Below are 21465 nucleotides of genomic sequence, written 5' to 3' on the forward strand. Positions count from 1 at the left end.
TGTCAGATATGAGAGACATACAAAATGTGCACTGCTGTGGCTTCCCACGACCAGTATTGAAAACCACTGATGTAGATTAATAGATGGAGATGAGGCAATGTAAAAGAAGTTGTTTGAAGCTATTGATTGATTAAAACTGCCTTTCAGTGTTGAGATCAATTTCCACCTCAGACGGTGAATGGAATATTACAATTGAGTTCATGAAGATGAAGTTTTATTAGTGGATTTAGATCCTGATGTGCTAAGATGTTTGCATATCCCCCCCCCCCTTTCATGAAACTGATGTACCATCCAAACAATGGTACAATAGCAAAGTGCAGTTTTCTTCTTGTGACATAAAGTATACACTGGAGGAGGGATTGTGAAAAAGTGTAGAGTCTGTGCACAAAAGGGTTGAGAAATATTATGTAGCTCATTATTCTTTTAGATGTGCTAAACTTTGCCAACTTGCTGAAGCAAGGTTTGCGTATAACTTCTTACATGTGTAAGGAGTTTGTTTATGTACCTATTAGAATATTCAGACAGCAAGGCCTTACAATAGTCCAACCTACAGGTAACAAAAGCATGAACTAGTTTTTCTCATCTTATTGTGACATTATTTTTCATATATAATTCAGCAATATTTCTGAGATGAAAATTTTTTTTTTATCTACATAAGCTTCAAATGAGAGACTGGAGTCACCCAATCACATCAACGACTGATTGTTATACTGCAGCACAAAATGAAACTGAAAACCTTCCAGATTTACAATGTAATCAGAAAGCTGCCTGTGGTTACTCAGCATCCAGTGTCTAATGCCATTTACACATTACTCAACTTTGTTAAGCTGGTGTCTATTCTGTTGTCTTTGCTGAAACATACCATCTCTGTCTCATCAGCATAGCAGTGGAAGCTAAAATCATATTTATGATAATTGTACCCAGAGGTAGCATATATAGAGAAAAGATTAGCAAAAGCGATTACTCACTCAGGACGAACAGTAGCTGGTAAGTGTTTCCTCTTGATTTTTAGTTGAAACTAGTTTTAGCATTGGCTGTCAGATAGAAGCTGTAACTGCGCTTAACAGGCAATAATTATGAAGTAAGTCATACTGGCAATAAGTCATAATGGCCACATATACTCCTTCCTGTTCATCAGGGAATTTTTAGTTGAATTGCCATGCTTTTCATCTAAAATGTAAAATATTGAATGTTGATGTTTCAGTCCAAAGTGACATGAGAATAGCTGACTATCTGTATCTTTTGAAACAGATTTTTAATCGAGTATGAGAGTTATGTCACCTAAAATATCAGAAACACAGCACTTGCTTTGAGATAAATTGTATAAAAGAGCAAAGACAGAGACTATTTTCTTGACATGATTTAGTGTCTGTTGGTGAATAGGTATGGATTTTTTGTTTGTTATTTTGTTAGTTTAAACCCCAAAGGTGTAATGTTCCTCAATGAAAATGGAACGTTTTTCAAGAGAGTTAGAGTAGGATGTGTTAAGTTCTGTTGAGGAGGAGAGTGTGGCAAATTGCTCATACACCAGCACAAAAAATATAAACAACCATAAATTAGCTTTAATTGTGAATCTTGTTAAAGTCAAGCAGGATTGCAGTGGTGTAGGAAAATATGCACTCTATAGCACATTGATTTGTGTTACCGGTAACATTACATGTGTGAACTAATTAATTCTTTTTTATTCTGTATAGTCTTCACTGAATTTGGTGAGTTTTGTGTTAACATAAAAGTTTTCTTTAATTGCAGCATATGCATGGTAAAATAAAATATTGCAATTGTGTTCTCAAAGTTCCTGTCCTGATGGTGTCTTGGTTTATTTTCCCACTTTATTTGTGGAGAGATGGTATATTTTAGTGCAATTTTCAGTGGCAGCTTTTATGAACCAGGGTGAGGTTTGTTTTTGTGTTTTTTAAGTGGGATGTCAAGTTGTGTAGGGAAATGTTGACTAAATATACTAACTGGAACATACATATGATATAATTTTCTTTGTCCCTCTTATCTTGCCCTTGTCCCTCTCATCTTGCCCAGCTCTGAGGAAAGGCCGTTTCTGGATTACGCCTGACCCGTATCACAATGATGACAACATCCAAATTGGTCGAGAAGTGAAGATCTCATGCCAGGTGGAGGCCACACCAGCTGAGGAGCTAATATTCAACTGGCTGAAGAATGGACGAGCTCTGCGCAGCTCAGAGCGCATGGTCATCACCCATACTGACCCTGACGTTGCACCAGGAACCACTAACCTGGACATCATTGACCTCAAGTTCACAGATTTTGGCACCTACACTTGTGTGGCGTCACTCAAAAATGGAGGCATACCTGAGATTAGCATTGATGTTAACATCTCATCCACCACAGGTGAGTCAGGATATGTGTATTTGTCATGGACAGGAAAGCAGTTCAATCAAACAATGCAACATGGACTTGTCAACCAGTTTTTGTTCATTCTTAGTGACAGTAGAATCTGGTTAAATGATTGCATTATGTTGAATGAAATGAAATGCTATTTATGTAGCTTTTAACATTGGATATTGTCACAAAGCATCTTAACAGAAATCTGTGTATGGATTTAGATTTAGAGCCCTAATAAGCAAACCAGAAGTGACGGTGACAAGGAAAATCTCCTTGGGCCGACATGAGGATGAACCAGATCAAATGCGAATCCATCCTCCTTTGGGTGATAGTGGATAGTGCACTTATGAGTCATTACACTTCCACAACTTCCACAATTGAACAGCACTAAGTGTGTTGAAAGGAACTTCAGTATGAGCATCAGGGGTGCATCAGAGTTTTAGCTATACGTCTATTATATCCAAGTAAAGTTATCCACTGTATAATGAATGAGACTTGGGCATAAACTCATGCAATCATTAGGCTATCCAAGTGAGACCATGCACAGCCATATTTAGGGATCCATGTGGTACCGTTTACAACAATCGCACAACAAACTTTAGGCTATCCATGTGGGGCAATCCTCCGCAGCAGTGAGTGATCCTCAGGTAAAGGAGGCTTCAAACAGAAGTACATTATCTGGATGGGCCAGGCAGGTCCAGAGGGCAGAAGGAGTCAGAATCACAGGCACCAGATGTAACGTGTAGCTTGACAGAATGAGAGAGAGGGAGAGAGAGAGAAAGAGAGAGAGAGAGACCATTTGATCAAAGCAGGCATGGCAGATCATAAAAGGCCAAAAGTTCAGGTGCTGAGGTATGAGAACAGTCAGTGCCTTATAGGTCATTAGTAATATTTTATATTCAATGCAGAATTTTTACTGGGAGCCAATGCAGTGTGGATAAGATAGAAGTGATGTGGTCAAATCTTCTGGTTCTTGTAAGGACTCTGGTTTGTGTAAGGAGTTTGCTTATGCACCTATTAGAATATCCAGACAGTAAGGCCTTACAATAGTCCAACCTACAGGTATCAAAAGCATGAACTATTTTTTCTCATCTTATAGTGACATTATTTTTCATATTTTAGCAATATTTCTGAGATGAAAAAAAAAAACATCATCTACATTATTCAAATGAGAGACTGGAGTCACCCAATTACACCAAGGACTGATTGGTATACTGCAGCACAAGATGAACCTGAAAGGCCATCCAGATTTACTATGTAATCAGAAAGCTGCCTGTGGTTACTCAGCATCCAGGGTCTAATGCCCTAAACACATTCCTCAACTTTGTTAAGCTTGGTGTCTTGGTGTCTTCTGTTGTCTTTGCTGAAACATACATCTGTGTATTATCAGCATAGCAGTGGAAGCTAAAACCATGTTCATGATAATTGTACCCAGAGGTAGCATATTTAGAGAAAAGATTAGCAAAAGTGATTAGTCACTCAGGACAAACAGTAGCTGGTAAGTGTTTCTTCTTGCTTTTTAGTTTAAACTAGTTTTAGCATTGGCTGTCTAATCTATTTGCTCTAATCTAGCAATGCGTAAACAGCTCGTAGCAACAAGGAAGCACAGTTACAGCTTCTATCTAGAAGCTGTACTATCTACTGCGCTTCCTTGTTGCTACGAGCTGTTTACGCATTGCTAGATTAGAGCAAATTCAGGTATTCATATTCAATTTCGGTCAGGAGTTGCTCATTCACGCTATTAGAATTTGTTTTGCTAATTAAAGATGTGTGCTCAGCACTTGTTGAGGACTATATTAGTGTGCCTATCTTGTAACTTGTAACCACAGCAGAATCGATTAGTCACTCAGGACGAACAGTCGCTGGTACTGTAATTGTTTCTTCTTGATTTTTAGTTGAAACTAGTTTTAGCATTGGCTTTCAGATAGAAGCTGTAACTGCGCTTCCTTGTTGCTACAAGCTGTTTACATGTTGCTAGATTAGAGCAAATTCAGGTATTCCTATTCAGTTATGGTCTGGAGTTGCTTGTTCACACTATTAGACTTTGTTTTGCTAATTAAAGAGGCGTGCTCAGCTGTGAAGCACTCTCACCACAGTACATGAGAACTAGGAAACGATGAGGCGGAAGAGTCAGCAGAAGCATCAGCAGAAACGTCAGCCCTCACGTGAAGCCCTCGTTGTGTGAAGACCAAGTACCTGTAAAGAGCTGCGAGTCTACCTGCGTGAGTCCACCAAGCAAGGACAAGACACCACTCATGCTGCTAAGTAGCACTCTCTTCCTTTCACCTCTCTCTACCCCTTTTCCCCCTGCTATTTATCTGTTTACACACTAACATGTGTCATAAGTTAATCCCTGTTATTGACTACAGGTGCAGACCACGGCACACTCCTAGAAAAGTACGCAATTTAGACAACCTGTGCTCTCTGCAGGTGCCCTCAGCAGACACCTTGTGGAACTGCCAATCTGCTGTTAACAAGGCCGATTTCATTCCTGTCTTTGCCACCCACTCCAACCTCACTGTGCTGGCTCTGACTGAGACCTGGATCTGCACAGAGAATACTGCACCCTCTGTCCTAGCCTCCAACTTCAACTTCTTCCATACTGCTCACCTCAGCTCACAACTGGGGTTCCCCGGGGTCCACTCCACTTTTCTATTTATACTACATCTCTGGGGCCTGTGATTGAGTCTCATGGCTTCTTATATCATTGCTATGCTTATGACACCCAACTCTATTTGTCCTCCTAGCCTGATGATCCATCCATCTCAGCACCCATCTCTGCCTGCCTGTCTGACATCTCAAACTAGATGAGGGAATGCCACCTTAAGCTCAGCTTGGCAAAAACAGAGCTTCTAGTCATCCCTGCCTGCCCATCAATCAACCACAACCTCACCATACAGCTCAACCACACTCAAGCCAACCAGGACAGCAAGAAACCTTGGGGTGACTTTTGATGACAACTTGACCTTTACAGACCACATTTCAACAACTGCACGATCCTGTAGGTTCATTCTGTACAACATTAAGAAAACCAGACCCTCAGATCTCACTGAACTTGCTACACAGCTGCTAGTCCAGGCTCTTGTTATCGTAAAACTGTACTATTGCAGTGCACTACTCCTGGGCCTCCCAACCAGATCCATTAAAACACTTCAGATGATTCCAGAATGCAGCAGCACACCTTGTTTTCAACCAGCCAAAAAGAACCCATGTCACACCCTTTTTCATCTCCTTCCACTGGTTTCCTGTAGCTGCCCGCATCACATTCAAGTCCTTGATGCTGATGTACAAGATGTTTTCTGGAACAGCACGGTTTATGTTCCCTCACGCAACCTGCGATCAGTTAATGACTGACGCCTGGTAGTGCCTACTCAGTGAGGCATGAGGTCCCTTTCCAGAACCTTCAAACTGACTGTCCCTCGTTGGTGGAATGAACTTCCGACCTCAATCCGGACAGCAGAATCTGTCACTATCTTCAAAAAAACAGCTAAAGACCCACCTCTTCCGTGAACCGACCCCCCCCCATAACCACCACCACCACAGAAAACATTCTGCACTTACACTGGCACTTACACCTCTACTCTGCGCACTTTGCTTCTCTAGAACGCAATTAAAAATCTTGTATGGTAGCACTACTTGTATAGTTCTCTGCTTGATATGCTTGATATATCACTTTGCTTGTATTTCCTCATTTGTAAGTTGCTTTGGATAAAAGCATCTGCTAAATGAAGAAATGTAAATGTAAAAGAGTGGTAGACTTAAAACAGCCTTGTGGAGCACCAACCATTAGCATGCAAAGAGAAGTCACCATTTAAATCAACAAACAAGAACTGAACCATGACAAAGCTCCAACGTTTTATAGTCTATCTAGAAGAATATTCTGATCAGTGGTATCAAAAGCTGCACTAAGGGTCAAGGTCTGTTTTTTTTAGTCAGGGGTTTTATCATATAAGAGGGCTGTAAGATACCCTATAATCAGAAGGTGCATCCTAACAACCCCTGTGTGCAGAACACCCAAAAAGTGAACCCAATAGCACAGCTTGGCCAATGAAGTGAGAGTTGTGCTTATTGGGGGATTGAACCCCATTTTCACTGAGTGGGGCTAACAGATGCCATGGCAGGAATGCTGGAACACCCAAGAGATAGGAGGGCAGACAGAATAAAGTGAAAGAGTTCTCTACCACAGAGAATGAACACAGATCCTCATGGGCAGATGCAAGCACTCTATTAAGTGAGCTATGGGGAGGGGTGGCAGATGGAACACTGAATGCTTCAAAAAGGAGAGGGAAAGAAAACTACACTACCGTGAGCTACACTGTCAACCAACCAATATCGACCCAGAATTTTTTTCCCTTAACTTAAGAGAAATTCTTTTCCTTTTCAATTTTTCTCTTTTCCCCCCCTCAAAGACCTCAGCAACCACAGAACCAGAAAATATACAATTTACCAGCCTCATCTTATCAGAAGACTCAGCATCTGAGTGTTTCACCCACATTCTTAGATAGGGTAGACCCAGGTGCAACAAGTTGCTGGGATGTGATTGCATGTTGGATGATGTTGTTTTCATGGGACTACACTATTAATAGAAGGCTGTCTGCACCACCCTCTGCTGCCATGTAAAGGTGCTATGCGACCGGACATTGCAGTATTTCTCCCCAGGGATGGCTCCTGATGTCACCAAACCTGCCCTATGATCATCGTGGAAGGTTCTGATATGGTCAGGATTCAGGATGTGCTGAGCTGGGACCCATGAACACTCCTTGGTACCATAACCCTCTCAGCCAACAAAGTACTGGGTTTTAACCTGTACCATTTGGGAATCAATGAGGCATTTGAGGCAGTATGCTGGCGCCCTGTCAGTCAACAATGGGGTAGGAGATGGATGGTTTGGAGGGTGCCAATATACTGGATTGAGACACAAGATATGGGATGTGCGGTTGATCCTCATGGATTTGAGGAGCTGTAGTCGATAGAAGACTGGGTTAATTCTCCTAATGACCTTAAAGGGTAAGCACAGGGGTAAGTTTTTTTTATAGAAAGTCAGACCCTGCCTGGGTCCTAATCCTTTTGTGATTAGCAGGCCAAGTTCTGGCTTTGTTGGTGGTTAAAAGTAAAGCGCGGAGGGTCTGTTCCAGGTCTTGGTTCACTCTCTCAGTCTAGCCATTAGACTGAGGACAGACTGATGGAAGTTCCGAAAAGTCACCAGAACTCCAAAATGGATCAGACACCAGTCAGACACCAGGTTGCTAGGAATGTCATGATACCTCATCATATGCTCAAGCAGAAGTTCATCAGTCTCCTTGGCTGAAGGAAGTTTCTGCAGAACAATAATTTTGCATATGTTTGAGAAGCAGTGCCCTACAACTAATATCACAGTGTTGCCTCAAGATATAGGCAACCATGTGAAAAGTTGAGGAAGATGTGAGAAAGAGGATGGGAGCATTTAGGCAGAGGATGGGGCAAACCTGCCACCATGCCCTAGGTTCTTTATTGCATAGACAAACCTGGCAGGCTGCCATATATGCCTGCACGAACTTGTTCATAGTCAACAACCTAAAGCATCTCTGCAGAAATCCTAAAGTCCAGGTAACCCCTGAATGTCTGGTGAAGAGTGATGCATACCCCTGTGCCCTTACTGCTGAAAGAAAATAGGGGGTTCCCAGAGGACCCCTACAGGGTTTCTAGTCCCCATCTCAAGGAGGCAAGGATCCGTGGTCCAGGGACTATGGGCTTTAGACTTCTTCAAACCAGATCAATATGACCAAATAAAATCGAAACTGCCAAAGAACAAGGCCCATCTGGCCTGGCACAGAATAATATGCTTGATGTCTTGGTTATACACTAAGTTGTAATGGTCTGTCTAGACCAGGAACTGGTTTTTGGCCCCCTTCAGCCAATGCCTCCATTCCTCCAAGGTCAACCTGACTTCTAGAAGCTCCCTATTATACACATCATAATTCTGTTCAATGGGAGTGAGGTGATATGAAGTATGCATGGGGTGGTCATTATTAGAACATTGGGACAAGACTGCCCCCATACCTCCATCTACTTCCACAACAAATGGGATGTTGGGGTTGGGTAGTCATAGGATTGTGGTTGAGCGCAGGTGCGTTTTGTGCTATTAAAAAGTTTCCTCGGTTTTTGAGTGACTGTGGATTTCTTAGTTAAGGTTGTGAGTGGGGCTGATACAGTGCTAAAATTCAGACTAAACTGTCTGAAACCCCAGGAAGTGTTGCACTAGTTTGACCGAGATGGACTATGGCCAATATATATAGTGCCGGCCACTGATATTGATACCCTTGGTAAATATAAAGAAGGCTGTGAAAATTGTCTTTATTGTTTAACTTTTTTATCTTTTGTTAAAAAAATTCACAAAAATACTCTGCTCTCAAACAATAGCAAACAAAACACAGGTTTATCCAAAAAAATCTTAAAAATAGGTGTGCAACAATTATTGTCACCCTTTTAGTCAATACTTTGTGCCACCTCCCTTTGCCAAGGTAACAGCTCTGAGTCTTCTCCTATAATGCCTGAAGAGGTTGACAAATACATGGCAAGGGATCTGAGACCATTCCTCCATACAGAATCTTTCCAGATCCTTCAAATTTTGAGGTCAATGCTGGTGGACTCTCCTCTTCAGTTCATCCCACATGTTTTCCATGGGTTTCAAGTCAGGGGACTGGAAGATTCAACCCTGGCACATTTTAAGCTTTCTGGCAGAGGCAGTCAGGTTTTCATTTAATATCTGTTGATATTTGATAGAGTCCATTATGCCATGTATCCTAACAAAATGTCCAGGTCCTCTGGCAGAAAACAGCTCAAAAACATTAAAGATCCACCACTATATTTAACCATGGGCATGAGGTACTTTTCCATGTGGCTACCTCTCAAAACCACCTCTGGTGTTTGTTGCCAAAAAGCTCTATTTTGGTTTCATCTGACCATAGAACCAATCCCATTTGAAGTTCCAGTAGTGTCTGACAAACTGAAGACGCTTGAGTTTGTTTTTGGATGAGAGTAGAGGCTTTTTTTTATTATTGAAACCATTCCAAACAACTTGTGGTGATGTAGGTGACTTCTGATTGTTGTTTTGAGACTTACTGACCCCAAGACACAACCAATTCTCCAGTTGTGATCCTTGGAGATTTTTTGGCCACTTGAACCATCCACTTCCCAGTGCGTTGAAACTATATTGACACACGTCCAATTCCAGGTTGATTCATAACATTTCCAGTTGACTGGAACTTCATAATTATTGCCCTGATGGTGGAAATGGGCATTTTCCATGCTTGTGCTATTTTCTTATAGCCACTTCCCATTTTGTAAAGCTCAACAAACTTTTGCCACACATCACAGCTATATTCCATTATTATGAATGACTAAGGGAATTTGGCCTATGTGTTACCTCATATTTATACCCCTGTGAAACAGGAAGTCATGGTTGAACTATTTCCTGTTCCTACCCAGGTGTACTAAAACAATTTAAAATATCAGTGGCAATATACTTCAAATATATTTTTTTCATATGAATTCATAGGGGTGCCAATAATTGTGGCACACATATATTTAACAAAGTTTTTTTATTGATAAACCTGTGTTGTGTTTGCAATTGTTTAATATCCATAAGTAGAGTATTTCAGCTCAAAAGATCAAAAGGTCAAACAATAAAGACAAATTTTCTTTACAAAGACTTCTTTGCTCATATCACCAAGGGTGCCAATATTAGTATATGGCCTTTGTCTTGGCATGTTCCATTTGCAGGCTACCCTTGGACACCACAAGCCCCAATAATGAAACCTGAAATTTGAAACTGAGATTTATCACCAAGAGTAGCTTGAGGAAGCACTGTGTTCACATTGCATTTTGCTGTAAGACAAGATATCCAGATAGCTGAACATAATTAACGATGCTTATATGTAATGATTAACTGCTTATCTTAGTACCTTGTTTATGAAGGATTGGAAGATGGCTGGAGTGTTCATCAGCCCAAATATCATCTCCAGATCCACATGGTGGACTGAAGAGGTGACGAACATCTTCTTCCATACATCACACCACTGTGCTCTAATAAGATTGTATGCACTGCACAGGTACAGCTTGGAAAATGGATGCCTGCTGCAGCAACTTGAAACCCATGTTCACAGGAGTAAGAGATTTGTTATTGTGATCTTGTTGAGGCCCTGGAAATCTATCCACGTATGTAGGTCCCCATCCTTCTTCCCCACAAAGAAAATCCCTGCTCCCAGTGGTGAGTTGGATGGTTGACTAAATGCTAGGGACAATTACTACCAAATGTACTCCTCCTTCGCTCCTTGTTCAGGACCCAAAAGGGAAAAGAGCCTTCCCCAAGGTGGAGAAGCACCCAGCAGCAAGATGAAGGCAGGAGCAAGTAGAGCCAGTAGGATCTGGGCCATGTGCTTGCTAAAAACCTCCTGGAGGTCATGGTACTCTGCGGTGACTTTAAAAAGATCAGGCTGGTCTTCTGATGGTGTGTCGGAATTTACAAGAGTTTCAAAAACCTCTTTACAAGTCCCCAAATAGACACTGACTGACTGAGCCAGTCCATGCAGGGGTTATGCTGCTGTAACCAAGGAAACCCTAGAATCAGCAGTTGTTCTGGGGCCAGAGTAAGCAAAAAAGTTATTTGCTCTGTATGGTGCCCAATCTTAAGAATGACTGAACATTGGATTACGTTGGGCCCCAGAAGCTAACAAATGATCTCCAATAGCTGAGATGGCCAGTGGATCCTCAAGCTTTTCTGGGGTAGCCCTAGAGCCTAACCCTTTTCTTTTTTCTCTTTTTTCCAGAAAGACCTCTGCAACCACAGAACCAGAAAACATACAGTTTACCTGCTTCATCTGATGAGAAGACTCAGGGTCTGAGTGTTTCAGCCAGGCGCTTACATAGGGTAGTCCCATGTGCAACTGGTTTCAGTGATGAGCAAACTGTTGGGTGATTTAGTTCTCATGGGACTACACAATTACTAGAAGGAGGTCTGCACCTCCCTCTGCCAGCACGTGCTGGTGCAACGAAACTGGGCATTACAGATAATGGCTAACCTTACTAAAAATGATTTAGGTACCTAGCCAGTGCTAAGGGAGGAATTGATAATTTTAGATAGAGGTTTGATTGCTTCAGATGGTATCTGTTTGAGGAAATGTGTAGGTAAGAGATCTACTCCACAAGTTGATGATATTGAAGAGGAAATTAGTGCAATTAGTTTCGTCTGTTGAATAGGAGAAAAAGATTATTATTGCTCGACTAGCATGGTTATAGTTGCCTTTAAGCTAATGCTCAGAATTTTTTGCCTAATATTTTTGTCAATTTGTCAGTGATAAAAAAAAAAAATACTCATTGCTACTACATATTGTTAGTTTTTTGTTTCTATGGCAGTCTTGTTCCTAGTTAACTTTTCATCTGTAATAAATAAGAATCTAGGATTAGTTTTATTATCTTCTTTTAGGGTAGCGATATATGATGATCAAGCAGCATTAAAAGTTTTTCAGCACTTAAAAAGGCTCTCCTACCATGCAATTTGGAATACTACGGAATTAGTTTGACGCCATTTACATTCTAACTTTCAGTTGGTCTGTTTTAAGGTGTATGTGTAGAAGTTATAGAATTCATTATATTCATATCTTTATACTAGGGTGCTAGTTTTTTTCCTTTTAAGTGAGACTATATTATCTAGAGTTCAGCATAAAGTTGACTCTAAGCATTCAGTCACCTGAGTTCTGTGGGATCAGATGGTGAACCAAAACTGATCATTCACTAAGATGAATTGAAACACTGACTGCGCCCCATGCCTCCTCATCCGACATCAGTACATGACCTCACTAATGCTCATGTGGTGAAGGGCAAATCCCCATAGCCATGCTCCAAAATCTAGTGGAAAGCCTTCCCAGAAAAGTGGAACATTATTGTAATGGCAAAGGGTGAACTAAATCTAGAATGGTATGTTCAAAAACACATATGGGTGTGATGGTCAGGGATTCACAAACTTTTGGCCATCCACAAAGCTTTGGCCATATCTCAATAGTCTATTTAAAAATTATTTTGTCAGTTTTTTGTGATTCCTTCAATTTTTTATTACATTGAATTCAAATACCATGTGTTAATTTTGGTTCTCTCTAATAAGTAACACATGACATTGATTTAATTACTACTTATCAGTACAACTTTCAATCAGTTATAACAAACTTTATTTTAATTCATATTCTGTATGGGTTTTTTGTTTGTTTGTTTGTTTGTTTGTTTTACAACATAATAAAAACAGCTCTTAGTATGCATAAATATGCATACACAGCACAAATCATAAAGACACTGGCTAAAGGACACAATACTGATTTGCTAATGCACAATTCAAACTTATTCCTTTATTATTTAAGTACGTTTAAGTAGCAGTTGTGTTGTGGGCTCATAAATGTCAAAATAGGCTTAATTATTACTATTACAAAAATCATATCTGTGAACGCATTCAGTCATTCAGGTCAGCCTGTCTAGTAGTTTTAAGTTGAGGCAACTGGCTATAATCAAGTTAATTAAGATGTAATAAAGATTGTTTCACTTTCACTTTTTTAGTGCTAATAAGGCTAAATAAATAACATTTTCTACAAAATTATTTAACAGTTTTTCACATATTTTCTACCCCAGTTCCCCCAAGCCTGACGGTCCCAAGAGGGAAGTCCCCATTAGTGGTACAGGAAACTGAGACAGTGGAGTTGCAGTGTCTGGTGTCAGGCAAGCCCAAGCCCATTATTCTGTGGTCCCGTGCTGACAGGGAAACGGCCATGCCAGATGGAAGCATGCAGATGGAGAGTTACGATGGCATTCTGCGCATTGTCAATGTCTCACGTGACATGAGTGGCACATACCGCTGCCAGACCAGCCAATACAACGGCTTCAACGTCAAACCCAGAGAGGCTGTAATTGAGCTCATTGTTCAATGTGAGTCACCAATCTTTTCATACTTCTTGTGGGATTGCCTAAACCTAATTAAGATATTTGGGATAGAACATCCTGTGCTGTATTCTATATTCAATAAATTCAAATCAGAAGTATTTTAGGACATCTTTGATTTAATTACAGACAATGGGCCTCATTTATCAAGCTGGATATGAACTGACATACTGACTTAAGCCAACACATGCCAATATATCCAGACAAATAAAACAAATCATACAATTATGACAAAAGAAATTCTGTCATAACAGGGCTGGTCTGTCTACGCATAACCATAAGCTGTAAACAAATGCCTCAACTGATGGAAAATAAGTGCATGCATATTATTATTATTATTATTATTATTATTATTATTATTATTAAATCTTTTTTGACATAGAAGTGAGTCAAAATAACTTCCACTTCTGTCTTTCAGCCTTTACTCTCATCATTTATTTCATGCATTTCTGAAACTTTTGTAAATATGGCAGAAATTTTTTGCTGATTTGGCTTACGCAAACATTTACACACAACTTTACTAAAAGATTGATAAATGAGGAACAATGTTATGCATTATGCCCAATATGCCCAACTTTTCCTAACAAATCATTAAGATTTGTAAACTCAGTTCGCACAAATGTACATGCAATGTAATGAACGTCATAGTGCAGCAGTGCTAAAGAAAAGAGACGTTTAAGAGGGCTGAATCCTGCATGTGCATGAGAAGTCAAAGCAGAAATTGTTGTTAATGACCAGCTCTGGATTCACCCATGGAAAGGGAGAGGCGGTTTGCTGATCATGCAATTATCTATAGTGCTAAGCACAGCTTAACAACTCAGACAAATGAGAGTGGCTGATATTATCAACAACTCATGATGATGACTATTATCAACAACTCATGACTAGGTTGAAGGTTGTAGGCTCATTAAAGTTTTCTAATGTGTCTGGTGATTTAATAGCAAAACTTTCCACAATTATTCTTTCTTCCTACTACTTCTTCAGAATGACTTCTGATTGTTGGATGTTTCTTAGTAACTATAATATTCGTCTTTCAGACTAATAGGCTGAAACTATACATATGGGGATTGTGCCACTCAGGGTGTAGATAATGAAAGGGTCTGTATGTTGTACTGTACAGATGACATCTTTTGTCTCATATTTTTCTGACAGAATAGTACTACATAAATGTTATTCTCTCCAAATGAACAATTTGCTTTGGTATATAATAAAATTCCATATAAAAAGAGATTCTTTTCAACAGGAAGGATCTTTTCTTTGAAGGCAGTGGTCTGAATCACTATGCCATATAACACTTTCATTTGACTTATTAATTTCTTCCTGAATGCACTTGATAAACTTGATAATTTCTTGTTCTTTGATGTGAAGGTGTCATGTAAATTGTTGAAGGACTAGAAACTATGTTTCCCATCAGCAACTGCACCATATCAGATGTGACATAGCACTGGTGTGTATATAAAGTCACATTCAGCACTGCACTGTTGTCTTGCATTGTTTGTTCTGTTCTCATGTATCACATTATGCTTGGCCTTGTTTCATGTTAGTCTTGTGTGGCGTTTTATTTGATACTTTATTAAATGTATCACTGAGATTCTGCATTTTCATCCACCTCTAAATCAATTCTGTGACAGAACGCAAGACCGAATCAGATTTTTTCAGCTTGCAAGAGTCGCATTTTGAAAGGGAAAACTGCGGTGAGAGACGGAAGGAAGATTCTTCATGATCAAGGCTAATCGGGAATGGCTTGACATGATGTACTCCATCAGGGCTTATATCGAGAAGGAGCCTTCCACTCAGGCGGAAACCATCTCCCACCTCCATCCCCTAATGTGGATCTCGTTCACCCTGCTGAGTCAATGGAGAACGTCGTTCAGCCTCCCTGTTCAACTGAGTACATTTCTCTGCCTCCCGGTGCGGCCAACAGCTCCGCTTTGCTTCCCTGCTCCGCCTTGGATGTCACTATGCCAGGCTCCTCTTCGGACATCTTTCTGCCTTCGTACTCCACTGAGAAAAAAAAAACGTCTTTTTTTTTTTTTTTTTTTAAAGCGGTCAGCACCTGTTTTACAGAATAATCCTATGGGGTATTCCATGTTTTCAAAAACACCCTGAGCTTCTTCTTGGACACTCTCAACTGCATTTTGGAACTGCATTTTTATTTTAATGAAAAAATGCTTTGACCGGCGGTTTTCATCACTGGTTTTCATTTGTTTAAATGTATCATAACATTAGTTATAAATTTTGCTATTCTATCTCTGCTATCACTAGTGCAATGTTGCTGTTGCAGCCACAAAAATGACTTCCTAGCAAAAAAAGTTTATACTTCATTTATTCTTTGTTGTGGCTTAGCTAATCAATGGTTTGCAACTTGCATATCCAAGCTTGGGCTTGCATGGCTGCTTCTGGAACAGGCTCCCTAATTGTTATTGATGATGTATGTCATGATGGTAGCAGCAGAATGAATTCAGATGAATTGAAAGGAACAATTTGTCTGTCAATTTACAAAGAAATGCATCCAAATTAATCGTGAGGAACTTTATCATGCAGCAAGACAATGATATGAAACACACTGCCAACTCAACAAATGACTTTATCAGAGGGGAAAAAGTGGAAGGTTTTAGACTGGCCAAGTCAATCACCAGACCTTAACCCAGGTGAGCATGCATTTCACCTCCAGAAGAGGAGACTGAAGGGAAACAAACCCCTGAACCAAACAACAACTGAAAGAGGCTGCAGTAAAAGCCTGGAAAAACATCACAAAAGAAGAAACCAACAATTTGGTGTTCAGTGAGTTGCAGGCTTGATGCAGTTATTGCAAGCAAGGGGTAGCAAATATTATATGTTATTAACTTTAATTTAATTCAAGACTTATGGTCTGATACAAAAGGTTTTATGTTGTTTAACACTACATCTAGATGTAAATGCCAGGAAATAAAAGCTGAAATCCTAAACTCTCATCTCATTTCCATCTATTGATCTCAAACTCAGATACCTTTTGAGTAGAGCACAAACAAATTAATTGGCCTTGCTGTTCCAATAATTTTGGAGGGGACTGTATATTCACAAGCTCTGTGATACTTGGTGGTTGAACTGTTGTAGGAGACTGATCGGTTTAAAGAATCCCAATGAGTCTTACACATTCTAGTTATGTAGAAGAAGACCATATGAATTAGTTGGTTTTCTAGGTCAATAGCTTGCTAATGAAATGAGCAATGGTAATAGCTACATCTCAGTTATAGCAAGTACATTTAGGGTGTTTTCACATATGCAGTGTTTACTCCATTTGAATCAAATCCTGCCATGTTTTCCCCAGTGTTCAGTTTGTTTGGACAGGTGAGACTATAACTAACACAGTGTGTGTCACATCACGGAGGCAAAGACGGATGTAATTGCAGGTAAAACTGTTTTAATGAACTTCAACAAATCCAAAATGACAATCAGGTGCAAGGTCAAAAACAAGCAAAGTTCAGGTGACGTGCCAACAGGTCAGAGAAGGCAAGGCAAGGACGATAACAGGAAACAAACAGGGGCAAAACCAGAACAGCAAACACAATCAAAAGGTTTGGTATAGTCAGGAGCACTAGGACAAACTGAGTGTATACTTCACGATGAATGTGAGTACTGGGAGTCCTTATATACTGTGAGTGTGGTAGTGCAGATGATTGAGAAAAGTAAATTACTTACTTTTGAAATACAATTTGAAATACTTTTGAAAGTGTGTTAATGGAGAATATTTATTGCTCATTGCTACATTACAGCCTTGTTCTTTTGTAGGTTATTCTCCATTTCTTTCTTTAGACCTTGACTGGTTGAATAAAACAACACTGACCCTGTGATTTTTACATTACCATTAACATTACAGACAGTGAGGTATTGGTTGTCATATATTAGGTAGTGGATTTCCAGTAGAAAGTTAAGGTTTAGCTATTGTGAATTAATGTTGATGTAATCAGTAGTTATTATAAAAGAGCCATAATTAGCTAGTAGCTCTTCAGGGGAAATGTAAGACTCAGTCATTACTGTTTAGTTAATAATTAACTCCTACTTACAGACTTACTGAGATAATTATCTAGTAGTTCATAGTAGCCAGTACCAATAAGTGTTAATGAAGAACTACTTATTCATTCCTGGTTAGTTCCTGCATAGTTACCTATGAGTTGTTATACAGTATTGTAAAGTGTTACTGCATTAGTGTTTGTATAGGCAGGGGAGAGGTGAGTGAATGTAGGCTAACTAGGGAACATATTCACAAAATTTGAATTCTTACCTGTAATATTTGATTATATGGCGTATTCCTTTTTGAAGCAGCCCATTTTTCATCCTCACACATCCTTACAATGTGTGAACCTCACACATCCTCACAAAATAGTGTAAAGCATCAGGATCATAGCTGCCACTAGTTAAGGATCCATCTGGATGTAAATTAATAAAGGAACAAATGTCACATCTGCTGCCAGTAAAGGTAATGATTACAACTAATCAGTAAACTTGATAATAATCTATTATGAAAATCACTGTCAACGAATCTCATTATTGAGTAATTGTTCTGCACATGGCATGGGGAATATCTGAAGTTTATATTTGTAACACTCAGTTTGTAGATTTTATTTTACATAAAACATTTATTGAAAATTTGTTCGTTGTTTGTTTTTTAATTAATCTAATTAATTGTCCAATTACTCGATTATGAAAATAATCGTTAGTTGCAGCCCTAGCAATGATGGGTGATGACTATAAAGGCTGTCCCAAATGTGATACCTTTTGATGTTCATTTTCAGTTTTAAAAATGCAGATTGGGATGCACCTTATATATTGTTTTCTTTTCTTTTGTCTTATTAATTTCAAAGAGGAAAAAAGGACAAGCTTCTCTCACTGATGTTTCATAAAATTATATGTAACTATCTATTAATAAATAAAAAAAATTTAATCATTGGAAAATCACTGTCAGGGTCATAACAGCTTGGTAACAGTGTTTGTATAACCGCATGGTCTGATATTCCTTGCATGTTGCACCACAAATCCCATCCAGATGCATAACATGCTTTTTCCACATCTAGTCAAAATGCTTATCTCTGAGATATACAGATGCCATAATCTTACTAGTAGAAACTAGCAGCCCTTTCCTCTCTTTTATTCAGCACATCTGTAGTAGTAGTGTAAAAAACCTTTATGGAAGCTGTAGTTGCTGACTTTTTTTAACCTAACCCACCTGTCACGTTCTTACACAATGGAGTTGAGGACGGATGCAAATGCAGATAAGAGTTTTTATTAAAGGAGATATAGGCAGACAAATCCAAATCAGTAATCCAAAGCATGGTCCAAAAACATGCAAAAGGTCAGGTGATCGGCAAACATGCATAAATAGGGCGAGGCTACAATCATAGTCGAGAAACGAGGTCAGTGAACCTGAAACGAAATGAGAAACAAAGAACAATCGCTTGGTAATGAGATAAACTCAATACTACTGTGTTGTGCACAGAGACATGAGGGGCTTATATAACAAACGTAATTATGGGTTAAATACTGAACAGCTGAAAATGATGACATGCATTCGAGAATCAGCCAATGACAAAACAGGGGCAGAGACAGAACATAACCATAACAAAAGCACCTGTCCATCATAAACAAAGTCACTGTCATTGAAGACCGAAAAGCGTGGGTTCGCTACTCGCTCGCACATCTGGCTCGTGCACGACCATGCGCTTTGGTTTTACGAGCACACTACAGTACTGCAGCGCTGACTCAAGGGGAAATCATGACAGAATCAAGAACCCCCCCCCCCCCCCCCCAAGGACGCTCCTCCCGGAGCGCCAGAAAATACTCCCCTCCACTGGCGGTCCTGGCCCTTTGGGCAAAATGTCTTTAGCTGAACCAGGAGACTGAGCGGCATCCTCAGCGGAGCAGGAAAGCAGAACGATGTCCTCAGTGGAGTAGGAAGGCAGAGCGACATCCTTAGTGGAGCAGGAGGGCAGAGCGACATCCTCAAAGAACCTTGGTGTAGTGGCATCCACAGTAGGGTAGGGAAGCAAAATAGAGCTCTTGGCTGCACCAGGAGGTGGAGAAACTTCCTCAATAGAATAGGGTGGCTGAGTGGCATCCTCAGCTGTATAGGGATGCTGAGTGGTGTCCTCAGTCATGCAGAGTGTCTGAGCGTCGTTCTCCATCAACTTTGCAGGTTGAACTTGGTTGGCTGTGTCGTCAGTCTCAGGCATGAGGAGAACTCGGTTGATCATGTCGTCAGTCTCAGGCATGAGGAGAACTTGGTTAGTCATGACATCTGCTTCAGGCATGAGTAGAACTTGGTTGTCCTTGTCAGCAGACTCGGTCGTGAGCAGAACTAGGTTGTCCGTGTCAGCAGACTCGGGCGTAAGCAGAACTTGGTTGTCCGTGTCAGCAGACTCGGGCATGAGCACAACTTGGTTGTCTGTGTCAGCAGACTCGTGTGTGATCAGAACTTGGTTGTTCGTGACGTTGGCTTCAGGCGTGAGCAGGACCTGGTTAGTCGTGACGTCGTTTCATGCATGAGGGGCACTTGGGTGGTCATGTCAACAGACTCTGGTGTGAGTATAACTTGGTAGATCATGATGTCGGTTTCAGACTGGAACATGGCGTGGAAGATCGCCTCGTTGACCTTAGACAGGAACTTGGCGTGAGAGTCCATCTCTTCGACTGCTGACAGAAACTTGGCGTGAGAGGCCATCTCTTCGACCTCTGACAGGAACTTGGCTTGAGAGGTCTCCTCTTCGACCTCGGACAGGAACTGGGCTTGAGAGGTCTCCTCTTCGACCTCGGACAGGAACTGGGCTTGAGAGGTCGCCTCTTCAACCTCGGACAGGAACTGGGCTTGAGAAGTTGCCACTTTGACCTCGGACATGAACTTGGCTTGGGAGGTCAACTCGTTAACCTCTAGCAGGAACTTGACTTTATGCTGGACCTCTGGAGATGAGACAAGCTTGTGGGTCTCAGGCTGAAACTCTGTGGATGAAACTGCCTCGTCCGTCTCATGCTGGACCTCTGCAGGTGAAACCACCTCGTGGATCTCAAGCTGTAGCTCTGGAGATGAGGTCACCACATTGTCCACCGACTGCAGCTCGGCAGGTGAGACCACCTCGTGGATCTGAAGCTGGAGCTCTGGAGCCGAGGTCGCTACGTTGACCTCTGGCTGGAGCTGAGCAGGTGAGACCACCTCGTGGATCTTGAGCTGGAGCTCTGGAGCTGAGGTCGCTACATTGACCTCTGGCCGGAGCTCGGCAGGTGAGACCACCTCGTAGGTCTCGAGCTGGAGCTCTGGAACCGACGTCGCCACATTTACCTCTGGCAGGAACTCTACGGGTGAGACCCCCTCATGGGTCTCAGGTTGGAGCTCTGGAGATGAGGTCGCCACACTGACCTCTGGCTGGAGCTCAGCAGGTGAGACCCCCTCATGGATCTCGAGCTGGAGCTCTGGAGCCAAGGTCACTACATTGACCTCCGGCTGGAGCTCAGCAGGTGAGACCACCTCATTTGTCTCAAGCTGTAGCTCTGGAGATGAGGTCGCCACGTTGACCTCTGACCAAAGACTTGTGCGTGGTGGATGACCAGCGATAGAAACTGGATCTTAGTTTTTTCCCTCGACATGAGTGCCCATGTTAGTATGTACAGAGTGAGATTAAAGAGAGAAGGAAGGAGATTTGCGGTGGTCCAGCTTCAAATTACTCAACACCGTAAAACATAGACAGTGTTTAATTTGTTAATCTGCAGGTTCCGTAACAAAAAGGTCCCGGTCCCCGATCTTACAGACATGTAAAAGAATCTTCTAGAATCTCACATAGCTAACAATATTCAATGCTGATAGGTAGGCCTATGTAATTGATCACACTGATACAACGACGTAAAGAGTTTATAGCAGTGCGTATTCTCGGTACAAGGGAAACATTTATGGATTTATGGATGTGATATAAACACACTGCGCAGCGCGCTATGCAGCGCATGCTGTGAGCTAAATATTAGATTAAAAAAGCCAACAACTGCCTGAGTCCTTCTGGATCTTTTTGTGTATTTGACTCCCTGTACTCCCTAAAAGCCCAAATGACTGTACGTGGGCTGTTAACTCCATTTAATTCCAGGCAGTCAATCTCACTTTCACAGCTCAGGTTGACAACATTTAGCCTCATA

General features: G+C 41.0%; 1 protein-coding gene across 1 annotated transcript in view; it reads left to right on the plus strand.

Annotated features, from left to right (window-relative positions):
* mdga2a (MAM domain containing glycosylphosphatidylinositol anchor 2a) overlaps positions 1-21465 on the plus strand; it is a 192628-nt gene that overhangs the window by 97354 nt on the left and 73809 nt on the right. The window contains exons 7-8 of the mRNA XM_053633356.1: positions 2032-2361; positions 13009-13302. Coding sequence (XP_053489331.1) covers positions 2032-2361; positions 13009-13302 — 624 coding nt within the window. The remainder of the gene's footprint in view (positions 1-2031; positions 2362-13008; positions 13303-21465) is intronic.

This window comes from Ictalurus furcatus, chromosome 9 (assembly GCF_023375685.1).
Source record: "Ictalurus furcatus strain D&B chromosome 9, Billie_1.0, whole genome shotgun sequence".
Classification (NCBI taxonomy): Eukaryota; Metazoa; Chordata; class Actinopteri; order Siluriformes; family Ictaluridae; genus Ictalurus; species Ictalurus furcatus.